This window comes from Phragmites australis, chromosome 11, assembly GCF_958298935.1.
Source record: "Phragmites australis chromosome 11, lpPhrAust1.1, whole genome shotgun sequence".
NCBI lineage: Eukaryota > Viridiplantae > Streptophyta > Magnoliopsida > Poales > Poaceae > Phragmites > Phragmites australis.
The window spans coordinates 29,377,897-29,397,554 of NC_084931.1; the positions used below are offsets into that span (position 1 = coordinate 29,377,897).

Consider the following 19,658-nt stretch of genomic DNA (forward strand, 5'->3'; position numbering starts at 1 on the left):
ATATATAAGCACCAAAACACTCTCTAATCTTGTGCTTAATCACCTTGGATGATCACTTTAAACACTTTGGTGGCTTGATATCTTCTCAAGTGTATGAGTTTCTCTGGACAACCACACCTTCAAATGACTAAGTGGAGGGGTATTTATAGCATCAAACTCGCACACTAGCCGTTAACCCAATGACTCAGAAAAGTTGTTAGCACCGGATTATACGGTGACAATAGAAGTACAATCACCAGATAATCCAGTGAGTACACCATCATTAATTAGTCGTTGGATTCCACTCAAAGTTATCCTAAACAGCTAATACTCCGGTGGATTCTTCAACTTCATCACCGGACCTTCCTGTGAGCTAACTTCAGTCAAACCGCGCCACTTCTTCTTTATGTAAAACATCCCGGTGCAAGTTTCCGGTGCACTTCCTCTTCACACTGTAACATCCAATGAGTTAAACTTCATTCTTCAACTTCTAACACCTTCTCTGCAAGAGCCCGGTGATGATGCTCTAGTGTACATAATATATTCACCGAACCATCCGATCACATGATCTACATTCTTTAGCACTTGGAATCGCCTCTGCAATAATTGCTTAGGTGCTTTAGCAAACAAAAAAGGTATCAATTTCAGTGGTTCATAACTTTCAGTTATTCCAAAAAAAACCTTATAAATACTACTGTTCATTTAAAATTTGTTATACAACACATAACCAACCTATGATGACTATAGCCTGATCATTACTAAAAAAATAACTTTTTCATCTAACTTGGACGAGATACAATGCTCTGAACTCCAGGTGGACAAGCAGAAAAACCTTATTCTTATTTGGATGCAGTAGCAATTACTTATGCTCAGAACTGGCTGCATAGTTGTTAATTGTTATGTACTATGTATTTATGTCTATCAGTACTGCTAATGAGATTCCAGAGTTGCAGAAGTTAGAACTTAAAAAATTCAAGTAATCAGCTCTATTTTTTTGCCCGCTGCATGTTACTGTCCTAAAGCAAGTTTCAGAACATGAACGTTTTTCTGACTTTTAAATAGATTAATAAATGATTCTATCAACTTAAAGGTATCCCTACATTGATTCTATCCGATGCAACATGTACAACAAAAATACACAAATGGCTCAAAGGAATGCTAAATTTAACATCAACCTTCAGCTAGCATACATCAAACATCAATATTGTCTTCACTCATCTCCCTTCATCATCAAATAGTGTCTTCGGTATGCATGGATGCAGCATCAGGTTGAAATTAGCATCAGTGTATTTCCTCCTTGCCAGACTCATTCAAATTTGTTCCCCTCAGTCCTGTAAATTATTCATGAAAATTATATCATCAGGATAAAAAGGACTCAAATGAATATTCTCTTACTCTTCATACCTCAAATCAAGTCCAGCTTTGTTTTTAAGGATGTCTGGTATCTGACCCGAGAGATTGTTGTTGTTTAGGTATCTGCCGTCGTCCAGACAAAATGCATTACGTAAAGAAAGTAAGGTGTTATTATTGTTAGACATTACAAAAATGAAAAATTAAGTGCTTATAGCTCTTTAAGATTACTGACTTTTCCCAATGATGGTTTGATCGTTCCACTCAACCGACTGCCATCAAGATGCCTTCTCAATGTAGAAAAGTAAGCCTAATGAGAAAACTCCTAGGATGAATGGTTCAAGAGCTACTCAAGTATGCTTGAGCTTACAAAGCATATAAGGTGTGCATGCTACTCAAGTCAGGTATTGAACCTGAGAGTTTGTTGCCACTGAGATAGCTATTTTCAAAATTTCAATCAGAAGGATTGTACATCTGTTTTGTTCATACTATTGGCAGAGATTATTTTTGACAATCTTGTATGGTTTTCATCAAAGTCTCAGCTTTATTTCATGTGTAATTATATAAATCATTTTGCATCAAGTGACAATCTAAAAGATAATCTGCTAAGCATACAAATCTTAAAATAATTGATCTAGATTTAGTTTGTCTTCCAGAGTATAAAGTTTTTTAGACATACCAAAATTAGTTATTAGCTTTTCTATATACGAAGATGTACACATAGCAATCCAAAACAAATAGTTCATTTGTCATCAAATCATCTTGAATGAGATTGAATATTTCTTTACCATTCAAAAAGAGTAAATGTAGATAAGTAAGGCATATATAGAATTATAAAGACAAACTAAGTTAATGAATGAATGCAATTAAACTTATGAATTCATCTTACCATTTAGAAATGTACAAGAGAATAAACGAGGATAACTTTTCTTGATTTCTCACAAACTTTTGGTTGTGGTACTCTGAGTTTACTTCAAGTAACTTCCAAAACTGGTAATATTTTTATCCTTCCTTGAACAATCTGAAATGAAGATTTGGCTGCATATAATAAATTGAAGACTGTTACGCTAAATTCCTCAGATATGACAAACAAAATGTAGCAAGAAAGAGAAGTGCTTTTTGCAGCACTATCCATTTTAGAATTCAGGTACCTCTCAACATCTATTGACAGCTACGAATTACCGCATGTGTAGATAAACACTTTCTGATTGAAATTACAGAGAAATCGTAACTGTAAACATGTGAAAGCAGTTAGTTCACCGCCAGTTCACAAAACCACGACAGGTTCCAATGCAGAAAAACACCTGGATCCAAGCACAAAAAACACAACAAAGCTCACAGCTTTACAACAGAATCCGTGCAAAGATCTACCAAATTAACCAAACAAAAAGGCTCAGAAGAAATATGAAGGCAGAGAGGTCAAGCTCCTTGCAGAGCTTGTGCCCGCCGGCGGTGCCCGCCCGCTCGAAGTCCATCGACTTTCGTCCCATTAGCGCCTGAAACCCCCCGCCCATCCCGGTGGCTGTCTCCATGAACCCCATCAGTTCGCACGTGATCCCACGAAGCACCCATCAAAAAGACGTAGTTTTTCCACATGCACAACTTGATCAGAGGAATGGACGAGGACGAGCAGGGTAGGATCGACCTAGCGAGAGCTAGCTACTGGTCGTTGCGCACGTATCTTGAGTAGGGGGAAGGAGGAGGGCGGTGGTAGGGACAGAGGGGATTGAGGCCAGAGACGGGAAAGCTAAGGATCCGTCTAGCCGACGGAGACCTTGGAAGCCTACACTGGACACCTCGCATTCCACCTCCCCTTCGTGAACGGCTCTTCTCTAAACTCCCATCGGGACACCCGGAGAGCAAAGGCACCACCCGCATGCCAACATCCCTCATCCTCCGCGCAGTCTCTGTCGAGCGGACGAGAGCCACCCACCAAGCACGGAGAGCAACGAGCTGTGAGTATTATGTCTCCATTTTATTTTATTTTTGAAGTCATTCTGATCCGTAAAAGAGAACACCACTTCCAACTGGGCCAGATTTATGCACTGGATTGGGCCTAGCTACAAATGATCTGAACATGGAAAGGATAGACTTTGCCTTGTGCTGGGACACAGGGCGAACCCATTTAGATTAACGTGACTCCAAAAAACTTTGTTAAACTAATTCATATGGGCTGGATTAAACTTTGAGCTTCCGTTGATCTGCTTCAGGACAACTACACAAAAATATTGAAAAAAACTTAATAAGTTTCGAGCATAAATAATTTTCTCATCCTTTAACATAATTTGCGAGCATAAATAATTTCTCATCCTTTAACATAATTGTTCTCTCTTTTTCCAATACTATGCATTTTGTCCTCACAAATAAACTAAAGAGATTCATTTTAAATCAAATGTCATCGTGTTAAAATATTTTAGCGAGACTTGTCGCGCTATTAGCACGAACCACCTTGCTAGTTCTCTTTAAATTACAGCTCAAATCAATGGAAAAGTCACTAAGTCAACGGCACAAAATCCCCTCTGGCTCGCTGAAGTTCTGAACTTCCCTGCTATCTGAATTTCGTCGACAACAGGCTGTTTTCATCAGCCGAAAGAGAGAAGAGCGCCTGAGTCTGTGAGAGCGATTCCGAGTCCGTGGGTGAGCTGATCCCCAACAAGTACGAAGCCACATGCTTGTCCAGTCAGTTTATTCAGTGTTGTTTTTTTAAAACCAAATTATTCAGTATCGTGCACCCTGCGGTCAGTGGGGCAATTTAGAACGCCAAGAACGCGAGCTACTGGCTGCAGCAGTATGGTATACAGAACAACCGGCAGGTAACCTCACCCACCCCATGTGGCCGTGAATCATGATGCAAACTGTTGTCCGGTTGCCTCTACCTAATATGGCTTCAATTTTTGTTCCTCGATTTGGGAGCTCTTGCTCTTGAACGGATCATCGATTACGTGTTGTTAGCGAGGCGGATGATTGACAATTTGATATACAGATGAGTGTGGCAACGCCGGTTCACCTCATAACAGAGTGTCCATCGACGGACGCCCAGCCCAATAATTGGGGAGTTCGTTGGCTCGGCTTGCAGGTAGCCGCCCTGCTTGGAATCGCACATGCATTAGAATATCAGACGCCTACCTACCCTACCTGCAGTGCCGGCTTGTGCTGTTCGGAGTACACGTTCCTCTTGTTGATTGCAGGGTTAACAAATACTACGAAAATCGCTCGAAATGCACGGTTTTTTATCGATTCGGTCTGGTTTGTACTTAGAAACCGAGTGGTTTTTGATCAAATTCAAATTTAAAATTCAGAAATTTGACGAAATTCAGTTGAATTTGGCTGAATTCTCCGGTTTTCGAAGAATACGCTAGGGTCCGGTTTTCAGTCCTCGGTCGCATTTGTTAACCCTGGTTGATTGCCGTGTACTTGCTGCTTTGAGGTGTACATTTCAGGAGATAATATTCCATATGTGCTACCAAATATTAACAAAATTCTATATTTGTTATTGAAAAATTATGGTCCTTTCATATCATCACTTTTTTTCCTTGTGTGCCGTCTCGGTTATAACAGAGTTGACAACAGTAGCACACTGCCACTATCGCCACCTATGTTATGACGGTAATATCATTTAGAGGATGAAAAAACTAAATTAAATTCGTAGCAAATTGAGAATTTTATTAGCATTCAGTGGCAGAAATTATCTCAAATTTGAGCTGGAGACGTAATGCCCCGATGATTGTGTCATTGTGTGTAATCACCAGTTATCTCCTCCACTTTTGGAAAGGGTGTGCTCACTGCCCAGGTCAGGTGTGTAGGAGGTGGATACCGACTAAAGTGACAAGCTCTTGCCATCGGTATTTGCTGTACTGTCATCAACGTTTGCGTGCAATGCAGGGCTTGAAGCTAATTAGCAAGTACTGTACTACTGCATGAACATGCAAAGGCTGTACGAAACACCCAGATCGCTACATGCGAACAAACAGATTTGTACTGTCATTTTTATGACCAAACAGGCTACGCAGTACTGCGATTTATTTCTGATCCTTTTTTGTGTTCTGGACACTTCACGATTTAGTTTGCTCCAAGCAAACACAGTACAGGCCGATGTACAGGCTAGAGCAAACGGCACCTTGAAGTGGACATTGTAGTTCGTTTCAGAATCTGAAGTAATGTTCTCTCACGGTTACGTGAAATATCTGCAAGCAAAAATACATAATCTTGGATGATCCTTCAACTACAAATCATGAAGTACAAGGATCAGTGGCTAGTTGCAAGCTGTAACTAGCAAATTCAGTCGGTTCTTTTCAGAATAAATTCAGCAAGATTCAGTTGCTTTAGAATCTAATAGTAAGACGATGCGAGAGGGGGGTGGAGGCGCCGGTGGTGAGGGCATGCACATGACGGGGAACACATGATGGTAGATGCAAAGGATAGAGAAGTTCGGAGCTATTGTACCTAATGATCATGTTTCTAGACCGAAGATCCTTCAGAAAAAGACTAGTAGGATCAAACTCAACAGAGTAATTGTTCAGTAGTAAATTGGTAAATAGAAATGAGATTTTTAATGATGTGTGAAGCAGAAAGAACATTATTAAGATATAGTGAATTAGAAAGAACACGGAGCCAATGGAGGTGATGAGCAGAAATGACCCATTACCAACAACAATAGATGAAGTAGTATATGACTGAGAGGAATGGGATAGGAAAAGGTTACTGGCGTCCGATATCATGTGCGAGGTCGCACCGGGGTCCATGTACTAGCCTATTATGATTGGAGGAGCAAGAGTCATGGTGTTGAATGCATTGGCTAGTGATTGTTGATCCCACGAGCCAAGACCAGACATCAGATGTCAAGAGGGAGGACCCGAGGCCGGTTGAGGAACCAGGTCTTGTGGCCACATCCAGCCATGCTACGACGCCAAGTACAACATGGATGGGGGTGTGGCTAGGAACGCCTACTACTGTGATGGTGCATCACCGGGGCGAGGATGTTGCGGCATGCCCGACATCTGTTGATGGGGCTCTTGGCCATCGGGGCCTGGCTACATCCAGATTGTGCCTATCCATGGGTTGTAGAAGGAGGGCCACCTGGCATTACCGTTGCCAAACGAGTTCTTGCCGTTGCAGCCACCGTTGCCACGATGATGACGGTGACCCGAGCCCTTGGAGCTACCGGAGGAGGGGCCCTATTGGGCACCATGTGGAGCAGCCACGAAATGAGGACCTGAGATGGTGCGAGGCCCTGTCGTGGAGTTCGCCCCCGATGCCTAATTGCCGAAGGGAGTGATGGTGCTGAGGGTGGTGGAGGGCTCGGAAGGGTGCGACTTCATCATTAGTTCTTCAAGGAGAAGGTCAGAACGAGCCTTGATGAATGTTGGAAACAGTCATTAGCACTTGAGGAGAGCCACCATGTACGTAAACTTTTCGTTCAGACCATGTAGAATGGATAGAACAAGGGTGCAGTCGGGTACAGGCTCGCCCAGATCGTCGAGAGCATCCGCCATGCTTTTCAACTTGCAGAAGTAGTCAATGATGATGAGATCACCTTGGACGAAGTTACAAAATTCGGCATCGAGATACAACACACGGGTTTCCTAGTTGCTGATGATTTGCTGCTCAAGCCCGCACCAAACGATGCGGGTAGTGGTACTGGGTACCATCGTGATCTCAAGGAGCTCCGCAAAGACTGTGTCGTAGAGCCACAAGAGAATGGCACAGTCCATCCGATGCCAATTGGAGATGGTGGGATGGACGCCATCGGAGAGCACATGAGCCATAAGGGAGTATTTCATGAGGGTGATGAGGAGCAAGCCACGCCACTTGTTGTAGTTTCCCGTAGTGAGGTCGAAGATGATCAGAACTAGAGCCTTGATGTTCTGCACAGCCACGACCTGGGTGTGGAGAGAGGCGACGATGGCAACCTCGGCTTGATGAAGGGCAATGATGCTCTCCGCAGTGGTGGCTGCAACTTCACGCTCACAGGTCATAGTGGCCTAAAGCTCATGAGCGAGGGCTTCATCATGTTCTCGGGTAGCGACAGCCTTGTGCTCACGATCGAGGGAGTGGGTGTCGTCTCCAGCCATGGTAACGGTGGTGTGCAGATAGATAGCGGGTGGGATTAGCTAAAGCGGAAGGTCAAAGGACATATGAAATCTAATACCACGATAGATGTAATTGGTTACCTAATTGTTATGTGTATGCAACACACCAAGGACTGCATATATAGCATACCTTAGCTAATGGGAATATAAGTCTAATGTGAACACAACATATGATTAATGTGAACTTAAAAGGTTGAGGACATATCACCAGTAGGCTAGACGTGCGGGAAGCCCACGATAAATAAAGAATCCATGCAAAGAGCTTCCTGTCAAAACATGTCCGATGTCTTCAATAAGTAAAGAAACCCGCGATAGTGAATTTTCACCAGTGCTAACCACGCATGATCTGTTTCAAAAAGGAAACCTGCGATAGTGATTTTTCACCAGTGCTAACCACTACCATAGGTGTAGGTGTTAATGTGGTACTTATGCTGCTTTAACTGCACAACAAGTTTGTTTTCTAACTGAACAAAATGACATTCTTTACTCCGTCTACGTTGTAACCTGGCGTTGTACCTGCTACAGAAAAGATTCCGCAAAGCGCAAGCAAGAACAACTCACTCAGCCATGCAAGCTCACGCCTGCACCGGAAGCCAGCCTACGACATGCGGATGTAGGCCCCTGTCCGGCACTATAAATCTCGCCCCGTGTCTTGGCCGCCAATCCAGCAGCAGCACACGATTCCTTCTTGCCAATAAGCAAGGCTAGCCAGGGAGAAGCGAGCTAGCTCCAGCTTCTAAGATGGAGTCCAGGCGGGGCCTCATAGTGCTCCTGCTCTCGGCGTTGGCCGCGGCGTCGGCGTCGGCGTCGGCGCAGCTGGACGAGAAGTTCTACAGCCAGTCGTGCCCCAGCGTGGAGGACGTCGTCCGGAAGGAGATGGTGCGCGCGCTCTCCGTCGCGCCCAGCCTCGCCGGGCCGCTCCTCAGGATGCACTTCCACGACTGCTTCGTCAGGGTACGTGCATTGCATCCATACACAGTCGCATGGCGGCAAGGTGGCATCGGCAGAGACTTGAGAGCTTGGCCGTGTGTACTGGGCCGGCAAGTGGCGCTTGTGCTGGCTTGCTTAACCCGCTGTGCGCGCATGGATGGTGTAGGGATGCGACGGCTCGGTTCTCCTGGACTCCATCGGCAACAACACAGCGGAGAAGGACGCGAAGCCGAACCTGACGCTGCGCGGCTTCGGCTTCATCGAGACGGTCAAGGCCGCGGTGGAGAAGGCGTGCCCCGACACCGTCTCCTGCGCCGACGTGCTTGCGCTCGTGGCCAGGGACGCCGTGTGGCTGGTGAGCACCACGACACTCGAGTTTACACTTGCAGGACGTGTAGAATCGGTAGAAATTCTCAATACTACTTCTTGTTTTGCAGAGCAAGGGCCCGTTCTGGTCCGTTCCTCTCGGCCGGCGAGACGGCAGGGTCTCCATCTCCAACGAGACCGACCAGCTGCCGCCACCCACCGCCAACTTCACCGAGCTCACTCAGCTCTTCGGCGCCAAGAACCTTGACATCAAGGACCTCGTCGTTCTCTCGGGTAAATAACACCATTCCAATATTCATGTGCCGTGGCCTACAATGCAATGCACAAATCATCACAGTTCATTCTAGTAATGGTGATCGATATATCCCATAGCTGACTCCTTATGATTTGATCCTATGCTCGATATTCGATCAGGCGGGCACACGATCGGCACGTCGCACTGCTTCTCCTTCTCCGACCGCCTCTACAACTTCACCGGCCTGGACAACGCCCACGACATCGACCCGACCCTCAGCCTGCAGTACATGTCCCGGCTGCGCACCAAGTGCCCGAGCCTGGACGACAACACGACGCTGGTGGAGATGGACCCGGGCAGCTTCAGGACCTTCGACCTGGGCTACTACAGGAACGTGGCCAAGCGGAGGGGCCTCTTCCACTCCGACGGCGCGCTGCTCACCGACGCGTTCACCCGCGCCTACGTGCTGCGCCACGCCTCCGGTGCGTACCAGGAGGAGTTCTTCGCCGACTTCGCCGCGTCCATGGTCAAGATGGGCAGCGTGGACGTGCTCACCGGCAGCCAGGGCGAGATCAGGAAGAAGTGCAGCGTCGTCAATTAACCTGAGATCGATCGAGACTGTATGTAGTGTGCAGCGTCATTACGGGCCGGGGTTCAGACTTTTGATTTGACATGTACTACGTACGATTTCCATCTCCTTTTCTTCTCCTTCCTATTTTTACTGTATCATCGATTGATTGATTGTTTGTTTTGTTACAACCATGCATGCAAAATTTTCTCCTCTCCACTAGGATCTCATGATAATACAATAAACTTGTGTTTTACCTCCCTTGATATGCATCGATCATGCATATACACTTGTCTCGGCGTGTCATTAGACGCCGTTGCCATGTATATTAAAATGGAACAGCTGATCAGCAATCCAGTTGTTACGCACATCAGCACATGCACGGCATACTAGACGGCATGCCCATTACCTGTTGACGGCTGTGATCGAAGCCAGGGAGACCGGTCAATAATGCACTCATCACTCGCGGCCGCATGACATGTGTTAGTGGACAGTCCCACGCCCATGCTGCAGCTTAATGTAACGGGAGGAAACAGTTTCTTAACCAGCAGCCCACATGGCGTGCACCGTAAGGGCGTGGATTGTTGCTGATGGCATCTCGTCGAATCGGAGCTCTAGAACCGGGCAAAACAGAGTTGCAGTGCAGCTGCCAGCTGGTTCTCTGTTCTTTAGTGGCAAATGGCGGACCTAAAGCAATTAAGCAGATTTGGTGCATCCTTGTCTGATTGTCCAGCCTGAGGCCTGGTTTGAGCAAAGGCTGAGCTCTATATTTTTTTTTTCCTAGAGGTGGCTGGGCTCTATTTTTTTTACATATTTTCTGCATCCTTGTCTGATTGTCCAGCCTGAGGCCTGGTTTGAGCAAAGGCTGAGCTCTAGATTTTTTTTTTCCTAGAGGTGGCTGGGCTCTATTTTTTTACATATTTTAAATCAAAATTGCAAATATATGCAACACGGACGCAGATATTTACAATTTTTTATTTAAAAATATAAAAAATCACTAGGCTCTAGATTGAGGTCACTGCTACGTAACCAAGCTTAGCACAGCTCGGACCTTGCTGGCCTGAAAAGTGAACATGGACGGGTCATGCTCCAGTCTGGTCCCGCCAAGGGGGCTTTGGGGCTAATATGGGTGGACCGAATCCGCAATGCTCAACCCATGAGGCCCACGTTAGTGGGTCGGCCCGGTCGTGACGGTCACTAGAGATGAGCGAGTTGGGCATCTCTGCATGGCGCCGCTATTTACCACCAACTCCTGCACCACACACAGTCACCCTATACGACATTGGTGATCCTTTTGGTAAGCTTATAAAAGAAATTGTTTCATACTATAGAAGCGATTGTTTTAGCTATTAAAATAAGTTTCAATGGTGTGAAGGAATCTTCCAAGCTGATCGAAGGGCTGGAGAAGGGCTCGTTGACAAGCACAACAATCTCATGTGGATGGAGGAACTCACCACTGGTTCGGGGAGCTAGGCAATAGAGCCCAAGGCGGATGGGTCTGGAAAGGAGCTCAAGGCAAAGACAGGACGAAGCTGGAGAAGGGTTGGTTAGAGGAGCTCGAACCAGAGGCGGACTGTGGACCCGATGATTCTTGCCCAGCCATCTCAGTGTGTCCAAACTCACAATGATTTCCCTTTCTTTTGCGAATAACTCCCAGTTACTTCCCGGCATAAGTCGTACAATGGTGCAACCAGCAAGACAACATTTCTGCTCATTCCAAGGATACATTTGCAATGTGCGATTTGCAATAATTTGGTAAAAAATTTGTTCTAGATATAAGTTTCAAACACAAATATCACAACAATTTATCATAAATTTTACAATAATCTCTTCATTTCGTCTGCCGGAAGTATAGGTAGCTATAGACTAACTTTAATATGCATGTGTCATGGTATCTTTAATTTATGAGTAGGGATGCAAGTAAGTACACAAAAAGTAGTTTTGAGTTATCACTTAGTTTATTTTTTAATTTAATTTGGTAAGAGTGAATCTTTAATTTACTTTTTCTAGTTTTGAATCGACCTAAGAAATAAAAAGATACAAAATTGAGAATGGGTTTATAGCCCGATGGCAAACCTCTAAGAGTAGAGGGCGTTGGTCAGGGTTCAAACCTCCGGTCTCGCACACCTTATTAAAAAGTCTCCAATAAAAACTCTGTAAATAGAGATCCGGTGTTTAAAAAAAAACTTACTTTCCTATTTGAGAGCATACTATCCATTTTCATACTGGATTCGTCACCAGTTCTAAACGACGCTAACTTTCCCCTGCAAGTGAGGTGATGGTGACCTGCCTTGACGAGTCTACTAATCTCGACTCTCGAGGAAACATCTCCTAAACTTCAGTATCACGTACCTCAACGCCATAGATTAAGACTTTGATTACAGCCTAACAAAAAACATGTATGAAGCCTTCAAGTGCTACGTCATCCACCAACCACAGAGTAGAGACACGCGGCCGGAAAAGCAGAAATTGTTGAGCAGATCGTACCCGGAGAACCCATTAACCCGGCGATCGACACGCGCGCCCACCAACCAACCAAACCACCCTCAAGCCTCGAAAGGGGAGACGCGGAGTCAGTCCTACTCAATCGCCGCTGCCAGGCTCGTCACCCGCACCCATCCGAAAACCACAGGGTAACCAGACGCGCCGACTTCCCCCGCCCCGTGTGATCGCGACCACCCTGCAGGATGATTCGCGTATCATCTCCCGTCTCCACGCCGTTTCAGGCCATCGCCGATCGTCTCCCGCGATCCTGTCTTGGCGAGCTGCGAGGAGAGCGTCGTTTCTTGATGTGGAGGGAGCGGCTGCTGCTTCTCGTGGCGGCCCTGGTGACCAGCGCCCTCGCGAGCTCGCCGGAGGCCGCGCTGCAGGTCGGCTTCTACCAGCCGACGTGCCCGATCGCGGAGGACGTCGTCCTCGAGGAGATGAAGCTCATCCTGCTGGAAGATTCGACACTCATGCCGTCCCTGCTCCGGATGCACTACCACGACTGCTTCGTTCAGGTAACCAGCCAAGCTACCTGTCCAGCGTTTTCAGCCGCACGTCCATGCGTGGCTGGTGTTCCTGATGCTCTTCTCTGCTCATGCGAAGGGCTGCGACGGATCGATCATGCTCAAGTCGAGGAAGGGGAAGGCGGAGAGGGACGCGCTCCCCAACCGCAGCATGCGAGGGTACGACGCCATCGAGAGGATCAAGGCCCGACTCGAGACCGTCTGCCCGCTCACCGTCTCCTGCGCCGACATCATCGCCATCGCCGCGAGAGACGCCGTCTACTTGGTGAGCAGAGCATACAAACGCAGTGCCACGAAACGCTGTTCGAATCAAGTTTTTTGAGTCGTAGGTTCTTGCGATTCGCTTTGCATGTTTCGCTTGTGTCGTGCGTCCAGAGCGAAGGGCCGTGGTACGACGTGGAGACCGGGCGGCGGGACGGCAACGTCACCGTGGCCGAGTACGCCGAGAACGATCTGGCGCCGCCGGACTCCAACATCGTCGACGTGAAGACCTTCTTCAGCGTCAAATCGCTCAACTCCAAGGACATCGCCGTCCTCTTCGGTAGCTCCCTGCTCGCTCACTTCTCCTCCTTTCCTCTCCATTACCACCATCCCCTTCCTTTCTGCGTGAGCGACAGCAACAGCCTAACAAAACCACCACTACGCCTCGCCTTTCGTCAGGGTGCCACAGCATCGGGACCTCCCACTGCGAGCCGATCCAGCAGCGGCTCTACAACTTCACCGGAAAAATGGACCGGGACCCGTCGCTGGACCCGGCCTACGCGGCGCAGCTCAAGAAGCTCTGCCCTCCGCCCGGCCCCGGTGACCGCGGCCAAGGTAAGACCAAGGTGCCCATGGACCCCGGCAGCGGCAACACGTTCGACCTGAGCTACTACCGGCACGTTCTCGCCACGGGCGGGCTGTTCCAGTCCGACAGCAGCCTCCTCGACGACCCCGTCACCAGGGGATACGTCAAGAAGGTGGCCAACGCGACGTCGCCGGACGAGTACTACGTGGACTTCGCGGCCGCGATGGTCAAAATGGGGCGCACCGACGTGCTCTACGGCGACCTGGGGGAGATCAGGCCGACGTGTGGCGCTTTTGTCGACTAGGTTCAGTTGCACATATAAACGGTTAATCTGTACGATCTTCTGTTAATATGTATTCTTTAAGTGATATTTTTATTCAGATTTAGAACATGCTTTTGCTCAGAAGAGGATGAACTGTAACAGTGTGTGCATTAAGAATTATGTTCTGTTCACACGCTCGTCATTGACGAATGCCATGCCAAGAGCTATTTATTCGTTCTTTTATACTCCTCTTGACAGCGTTGATGGTTTGACCAAGTATACGCATCCAAATTTATTTGGTCACCGCATCTTATCAAATTATATTAAAATCTCTACTACTTAAGAATACATAATGATCGTTATAAAATAGATAGAACGTTCTGTCTTACCACTGAATCCCACATGGGCCGCCCGCTCCTCAACAGCTATAGGGCCATGCGTCGAACAACTAGGCTGTCTGAGGCTCATACCCAACTAGGCTGTCTGAGGCTCATACCCAACGCAGGCTGTCTGAGGCTCATGCCCAACGCGTCAAGCTATACTGGGCCAAGACAGATTCTAACATAGCAATCTTGCATTTTCTTTTCTCTTATCCGAATAACATTTGAACAGCACTCAACAGCTATACACATACGGTCGCATGTAACTTCCTCTTTTTTTCTTTTTTTTCTTTTATTCCATAGCACGCATACGGTCCATGAAATATTTAATCACACCATACACCATACACCATACGCCTCATGACTTATATTAAAGATTGCGTCAGCCTTCATGCAAGCTAACATAACTTGACCCAGTGAACAAGCATGAGATGCGAGATAGTTTATATCAGGTGCATGCTTAATGCTTGGATCTGAAGTTTCCTTGTCCGGATGCAGATAGTTGCTCAAGTTTGAAAGGGAAGAGGGTATAAAAAGCAATGCTGTGCAAAGAGCCACATTTCGGTATCTAGTTCTGTTATTTCATTTGTTTAACTTTAATTTTCAAAATTACATCTATGTAAAAAATAAAGAAATTACAAGTAAACTAAATACCTCCTTATGAGACTAAGACACGCTGAACAGAACAAAACCTCGCTGCGCACATTGTCATTTTTTACACCATAGATACACTCCGGATGCTATTATTACACCACTCAATGCTCCAATGGATGCCAAAATTTTCAGCTTCGAAGCACCTTGATTAGCTGCTGGTAATTCCAGTAAACTTCTTACCTGCAAGCAACATTGAAAATTAAAGTGTATATATTAATTATATAATCTGTATTAATTATTAAGCAAACATTAATCACATTAATCAAGAAGAGAGAAAAAAGATCAGTGATGAATTTCCTATTCATAAGGTAATATATATGAAGTATAAATACTATTACGGGAAAAAGAAGAACCTGAATTGGCTGTTGCCAATGTTTTTTTATTCCAGAAACATGCCCCTTTCCTACAACCGCAACTACAGAAGAATGTTCCCTCGCCACCTTCAATAATTTTGAAGACATATACCTGAAGGCACAATTTTAATAATTATAGCTGAACATTAACACCAGGAATAAAAAAGAGCTGCTTTACAGAAAATAACTGTACTAAAGGAACTCACATATCACGTTCATGTAAAAGTGTCTCCATCAAACTAGGAAATGCCTTACTCATCTCTTGAATAACAAGTGTTAGCATGTCAACATCGTCCATGTCCTTCAACTGTAGACAAGCGCTGTCATTACAACATGAACACAATAACAACTACTTTTTATGTATAATTAGTCTAATTGCAAAAGGTACATTAACTTCCATGATCCTATAGGCTACCTAAAATCTCTGAGAGCATTTTCAGCCATAAAATGGTGCGGACCATTAGGAGTTTAGGACAACGTACCATCTTATTAAGTTCCTCCGGGCTTGGTAAAAATATGGACTGGAAAACAATGTAGTACAAAAATTTTGCCCTGTGCCACAGTGACATCTTTCCCCAGGTCCTCCTTAAAGTGATCTTCAAAACAAATAAAGAATAGTGTCAAGATGGTATCCACTGCTAATTAAAATTGATTATTAACCAAATTTCAACTTATTCTGCAGGAAATTCGGAGACCAAGATTTCAAAAAGCATCAAGACGGATATGGTATACTGAAGAAAAATAATGTGATGCCAAGAAGTAGCAAATAGCGATAGTCAACAGCATCACCAATAAACATAGGATGAATCACTAAAATGCTTCATCTTTTATTCCTAAAAGCTATTCCTAATGTCGTAGGTGTATCTCAATCTTTGGGTCAAATACTAACAGAAGTAACCTCGTTAATTTATGGCACGTCACAGAAGAAGACATACTAAATAAGCAAGTGACAGCTATCCAAGCAGCCCTATGCGATATTCATTTTGAAAATGTTTGTATTTTTCAGAACATGAAAAGATGATTAGAAGCACAAGGTGTTGACTTGTGATCAGAATATACGACCACTCCGTGTGAAGCATTATAATCAATCATCTGTGTTCGCTTATGCCATATGCGTGAAAACAACCAGAGCAGAAGTTGAGTACTTTTATTCAATAGGATTGTACACATACAACCAAACTCCAGCACTAGGTTGCATACCTGGACAGGGCGATCTCCAAGGATAACTTTGCCACCATAACTCATTGCTTCCTCGAATGCCACCCGAAACTCAGCTCCAGGTAACACCTCAAGTTGGCTGGCAACCTTGGATAACAAAAACAATATATATATCAAGTAATATGAAAATGAGATAACTAGTGCTAATGGCGAAGACAAGCATCCACATATACCTTTGCAAGAAACCAGCTGTAAATAATCCCAAAAGTGTTCATCTTCTTCTTCTTCCACATGTCAATCATTTCATTCATAGTAGGAACCTGTGAGAACAGGTTAAAGGATGAATTAGGTGATGCATTAAGGAACAGGTAAACAAAAGTTAACATCTCCAAGTACCAAAATATTATATTTGGGTGATAATTGAAGCCATTAATATGGCTCAAACTTTTATTACAAAATAGCATATCTCTAAGGTTATATGCGTAGAATTATAAGGAGGATCCACAAAAAAATATTTACTACACAAAAAACCACAACTTGTGCATACACAAAAATAAACGTCCAATCCTGTGATGATTCAGAATCCAGACAGGACATACCAGTCTAGCTTTTTTGTTTTACACAACTTTATATTAGAAATGAAAAAAAAGCCCCTCACAATAGGGTTGTTGGTTATTCATCTTACATAGGAACATAAATACACAAATGTTGAGTTTTGATACCTGAAGGTTTTGTGGTGTCAAAATTGAAACCCTGCTGGCACAGAGCTCCAAGAAAACAGCCTACATTTGCAAAAGAGATGCAAAGGAATTTGAGGAATATCTTACCAGACCAAACAACAAAAGTGAAAATAATACAATACAAAGCAGGCAGCAAACCTGCCAAAATCCACCAACTCGCAAAAATTATTGATGATGAGTAAAGAGAGGAAGAACCTGAGGTTTCAGGTAGTTTATGACAGCTTTCACTTGATCACATGATTCCTGCAATAAAATCAAGTGTCAAATACCCACTCCATGATATAGTTGTACTAATGCGGTCCTTTTGAAACATTCAGACTGAAACCACTGGATGATATGCGTACTGGCTTAGTAGAAAAAAGAAACTTATTTGCCTCCCAAGTAAGATTAACACGAAATGAGAAGCAATGGGAGTATGCAATGTTCTCTAAATCCGAGGTAATGCCTACACGCAGAACTTGGACAAGTGTATATTCCTGCATTCCGACAACCCAATACGAACACCTGCGAATCACGCTCGAAATCGTTGTCCGTTGACAGATCATATCGGGACTACGATTTACGACACTAGCTCACCTGCGACACGTGGGCGGTGCCGACGACGTAGACGCGGCAGGTCCCGCCGACCCCCGCCGCGGCCGCCTCGGTCGACGTCTCGCACTCGAGGCACACTACCCCCTTGGCGAGCTCCTCGGGCAGCTCCCTCCTCTCCTCCTCGTCCCCCGCCGCCGGCGTCATCCCGGCTCCCGCGACCTCGCCCCCGACTTCCGCGTCCTCGAATTCCGCGGCGTCCTCGTATCCGACGCTCTCGCCGTTGGTCTCGGCGTGGGCGTCGGCGACGGGTGCGAGGGCGGGGGTGGGGACGGGGGCGGGCACGGCCGGATCCATCAGCAGGCCGAACGGGGCAAGGCCGGACGACGCGAGGCGGCGGGTCGGGGATAGGGTTTGTGCGGCGAGAGAGGCGGCGGGCAGCGCGCGGGAGCAGCGTCGGAAGCGAGGCGGGTACGGAAGGAGGGGGACGCGGCGGTGGATTGGCGATGTCAAGTGCTCGGGGAGGAGGCGAGGTGCGCGGATCATGCGGCGGCGAGCGTCGATTTGGGGCCGCGTAGAGGGGGAGCTCGTCGTTCGTCACCGGGTAACTGCGGGCGCGCTAGGACTGCGCGGTGGGGGACTGACTCGTGGGCCCGTAGAGGCAACGGGTGGGATTCGTTTCACCGACGTCAGAGGCGGGATCTCCTCCGTCCGATCCGGCTACGTTTCCAGGTTGTAAGGATCTGATCCGGTTACGATCCGACGTGACCGAGGCGAACGAACTCATTCCTTCACCTCGAGCCGGGTTTGCACGACCGGGACACGCAACTCGCCTCCTCTCCTCTCTGCCCACCTCATCTAAGGCCATCTCTAACAAAATTCTTAAAATTTTATCCTCTAAAATACTATTACAACATCCTCTATCACTATTACAACATCCCTCATTCCCTTCATCTCTAACAGAATCTCCTTTATTTCATCATCTATCTTCTCTTTCCTATTTTGCAATATTTAATATTCAACCGACATAACCGCCGACGTAGCATCCCGTTTCACTGGTACGAAATAATTGAATTTTGTCATGGTCTGCAATTGTAGTTCAGTTAATAAGCAGTACGATGACATTATTTTCGAACAACATAAATTGTGGTGTCTTGCAGTAGAAGAAATCGTGCAAAGCAAGGAACAAGCAAGCTTGCGGCCGAAGCCTCCGACGAAGTGGCTTGTAAGGGAAGGAGCACAAGTGTCTTCCCTTGGAAGGTTCGGCCGAGCATTATATATAGGTGCAAGAGGGCCTCTCATTTGCAAGCCACGAAATGGAGCCTCGTGCAGCATGGAAACAGTACATGAGAGAGTTATGTTTCTCCACCGATTCGTCCGATGAGGAAGATGAGTTGGTCCTAGCGACTCTTACCGCATGGCATGCCGACGTCGAAGCTTCGCGCAGAGGGCCGTGGGGCGGCTCCGTCCCCGGGCACCGGCGCATACCTAGGAATCGGCTGGAGGGACACAATCGGTTGTACAACGACTATTTTGCTGAGTCCGCAGTGTACCCCGACTACATTTTTCGGCGCAGGTAACACTGTACTTTGGTGTACGTACGGACGATGTATGAAGTACTACTGATCCGTTGCCGTGCAGGTTCAGGATGAAACGCGATCTGTACTGCAAGATTGTGAGGGAGGTTGAGGACCATGACCCGTGGTTCAAGCAAAGGAGGAACGCTGCAGGAGAGCTTGGGCTGTCACCCCTGCAAAAAGTAACTGCCGCTTTCCATATGTTAGCTTACGATGCTCTTGCAGATTCTCTCGACGAGTGCCTTCGGCTAGGGGAGAGCACCATCATTGAGAGCATGCGGCGTTTCGTGCGTGCCATTGTTGAGGTGTTCGGTGACGAGTACCTCTGGGCTCTGAACGAGGAGGATACTGCTCGATTGCTGGATATGAACCAGCGTCGAGGGTTCCTCGGGATGCTTGGAAGCATCGATTGCATGCATTAGAGGTGGAAGAACTGTCCCACGGCGTGGTCCGGTTCGTTCAGGGGCCATGTCAATACACCGACTATCATTCTAGAGGCCGTGGCGTCGCAGGACCTATGGATTTGGCATGCCTTCTTCGGAATGCCAGGTTCATTGAACGACATCAATGTGCTGCACCGGTCTCATCTCCTTGACAACCTTGCTGGGGGAGTAGCACCCAAGGTACACCACTCTATTAATGGCCACCATTACACGATGTGGTACTATCTTGCAGACGGGATCTATCCGGAGTGGGCGACATTTGTGAAGCCCATACCAGCTCCAGT

General features: G+C 46.4%; 4 protein-coding genes and 1 long non-coding RNA gene across 6 annotated transcripts; 3 read left to right on the plus strand and 2 right to left on the minus strand.

The window, feature by feature from the left end:
• Positions 1–369: 369 nt before the first annotated feature.
• On the minus strand, positions 370–3,252 carry LOC133885551 (uncharacterized). Of its 2 annotated transcripts, XR_009903234.1 has the most exons (6): positions 2,481–3,252; positions 2,219–2,367; positions 1,565–1,616; positions 1,384–1,455; positions 1,155–1,310; positions 370–576 (listed from the first exon to the last, which is right to left on the minus strand). It is a non-coding gene; the product is annotated as an uncharacterized LOC133885551 (long non-coding RNA). The 2 variants fall into 2 exon arrangements; XR_009903233.1 differs by lacking the exon at positions 370–576 and having other exon boundaries at positions 1,037–1,310.
• A 4,764-nt stretch (positions 3,253–8,016) lies between these two features.
• Positions 8,017–9,733, plus strand: LOC133883882 (peroxidase 1). The gene is made up of 4 exons (XM_062323271.1): positions 8,017–8,372; positions 8,515–8,703; positions 8,786–8,948; positions 9,090–9,733. Exons 1-4 carry the CDS (start codon positions 8,160–8,162, stop codon positions 9,509–9,511), a joined length of 987 nt encoding a protein of 328 aa, XP_062179255.1. The 5' UTR covers positions 8,017–8,159; the 3' UTR covers positions 9,512–9,733.
• Positions 9,734–11,840: 2,107 nt separating this feature from the next.
• On the plus strand, positions 11,841–13,772 carry LOC133883898 (peroxidase 1-like). The gene is made up of 4 exons (XM_062323294.1): positions 11,841–12,480; positions 12,569–12,754; positions 12,865–13,030; positions 13,150–13,772. The coding sequence occupies exons 1-4, from the start codon at positions 12,166–12,168 to the stop codon at positions 13,578–13,580; spliced, it is 1,098 nt and encodes a 365-aa protein (XP_062179278.1). The 5' UTR covers positions 11,841–12,165; the 3' UTR covers positions 13,581–13,772.
• Positions 13,773–14,458: 686 nt separating this feature from the next.
• Positions 14,459–17,997, minus strand: LOC133885738 (uncharacterized). Its single transcript, XM_062325480.1, has 9 exons — positions 17,400–17,997; positions 17,019–17,066; positions 16,806–16,865; positions 16,317–16,403; positions 16,126–16,230; positions 15,408–15,521; positions 15,132–15,232; positions 14,926–15,037; positions 14,459–14,752 (listed from the first exon to the last, which is right to left on the minus strand). The coding sequence occupies exons 1-9, from the start codon at positions 17,898–17,900 to the stop codon at positions 14,627–14,629; spliced, it is 1,254 nt and encodes a 417-aa protein (XP_062181464.1). The 5' UTR covers positions 17,901–17,997; the 3' UTR covers positions 14,459–14,626.
• A 673-nt stretch (positions 17,998–18,670) lies between these two features.
• Positions 18,671–19,353, plus strand: LOC133884143 (uncharacterized). The gene is made up of 2 exons (XM_062323504.1): positions 18,671–18,930; positions 18,996–19,353. The coding sequence occupies exons 1-2, from the start codon at positions 18,671–18,673 to the stop codon at positions 19,351–19,353; spliced, it is 618 nt and encodes a 205-aa protein (XP_062179488.1).
• The last annotated feature ends 305 nt before the right edge of the window (positions 19,354–19,658 follow it).

Excerpts from the sequence above, each read along its gene's own strand:
- LOC133883882 (XM_062323271.1), top strand. The coding sequence starts at position 8,160 with ATGGAGTCCAGGCGGGGCCTCATAGTGCTCCTGCTCTCGGCGTTGGCC. Across the intron at positions 8,373-8,514 it reads TCCACGACTGCTTCGTCAGG|GGATGCGACGGCTCGGTTCT; the intron begins GTACGTGCATTG and ends TGGATGGTGTAG. Across the intron at positions 8,949-9,089 it reads GGACCTCGTCGTTCTCTCGG|GCGGGCACACGATCGGCACG; the intron begins GTAAATAACACC and ends ATATTCGATCAG.
- LOC133885738 (XM_062325480.1), bottom strand. The coding sequence starts at position 17,900 with ATGATCCGCGCACCTCGCCTCCTCCCCGAGCACTTGACATCGCCAATC. Across the intron at positions 16,866-17,018 it reads TAAACTACCTGAAACCTCAG|GCTGTTTTCTTGGAGCTCTG; the intron begins GTTCTTCCTCTC and ends TTGCAAATGTAG. Across the intron at positions 15,038-15,131 it reads CTTTTACATGAACGTGATAT|GTATATGTCTTCAAAATTAT; the intron begins GTGAGTTCCTTT and ends TTGTGCCTTCAG.
- LOC133883898 (XM_062323294.1), top strand. The coding sequence starts at position 12,166 with ATGATTCGCGTATCATCTCCCGTCTCCACGCCGTTTCAGGCCATCGCC. Across the intron at positions 12,481-12,568 it reads ACCACGACTGCTTCGTTCAG|GGCTGCGACGGATCGATCAT; the intron begins GTAACCAGCCAA and ends GCTCATGCGAAG. Across the intron at positions 12,755-12,864 it reads CGAGAGACGCCGTCTACTTG|AGCGAAGGGCCGTGGTACGA; the intron begins GTGAGCAGAGCA and ends TCGTGCGTCCAG.
- LOC133884143 (XM_062323504.1), top strand. The coding sequence starts at position 18,671 with ATGGAGCCTCGTGCAGCATGGAAACAGTACATGAGAGAGTTATGTTTC. Across the intron at positions 18,931-18,995 it reads GACTACATTTTTCGGCGCAG|GTTCAGGATGAAACGCGATC; the intron begins GTAACACTGTAC and ends GTTGCCGTGCAG.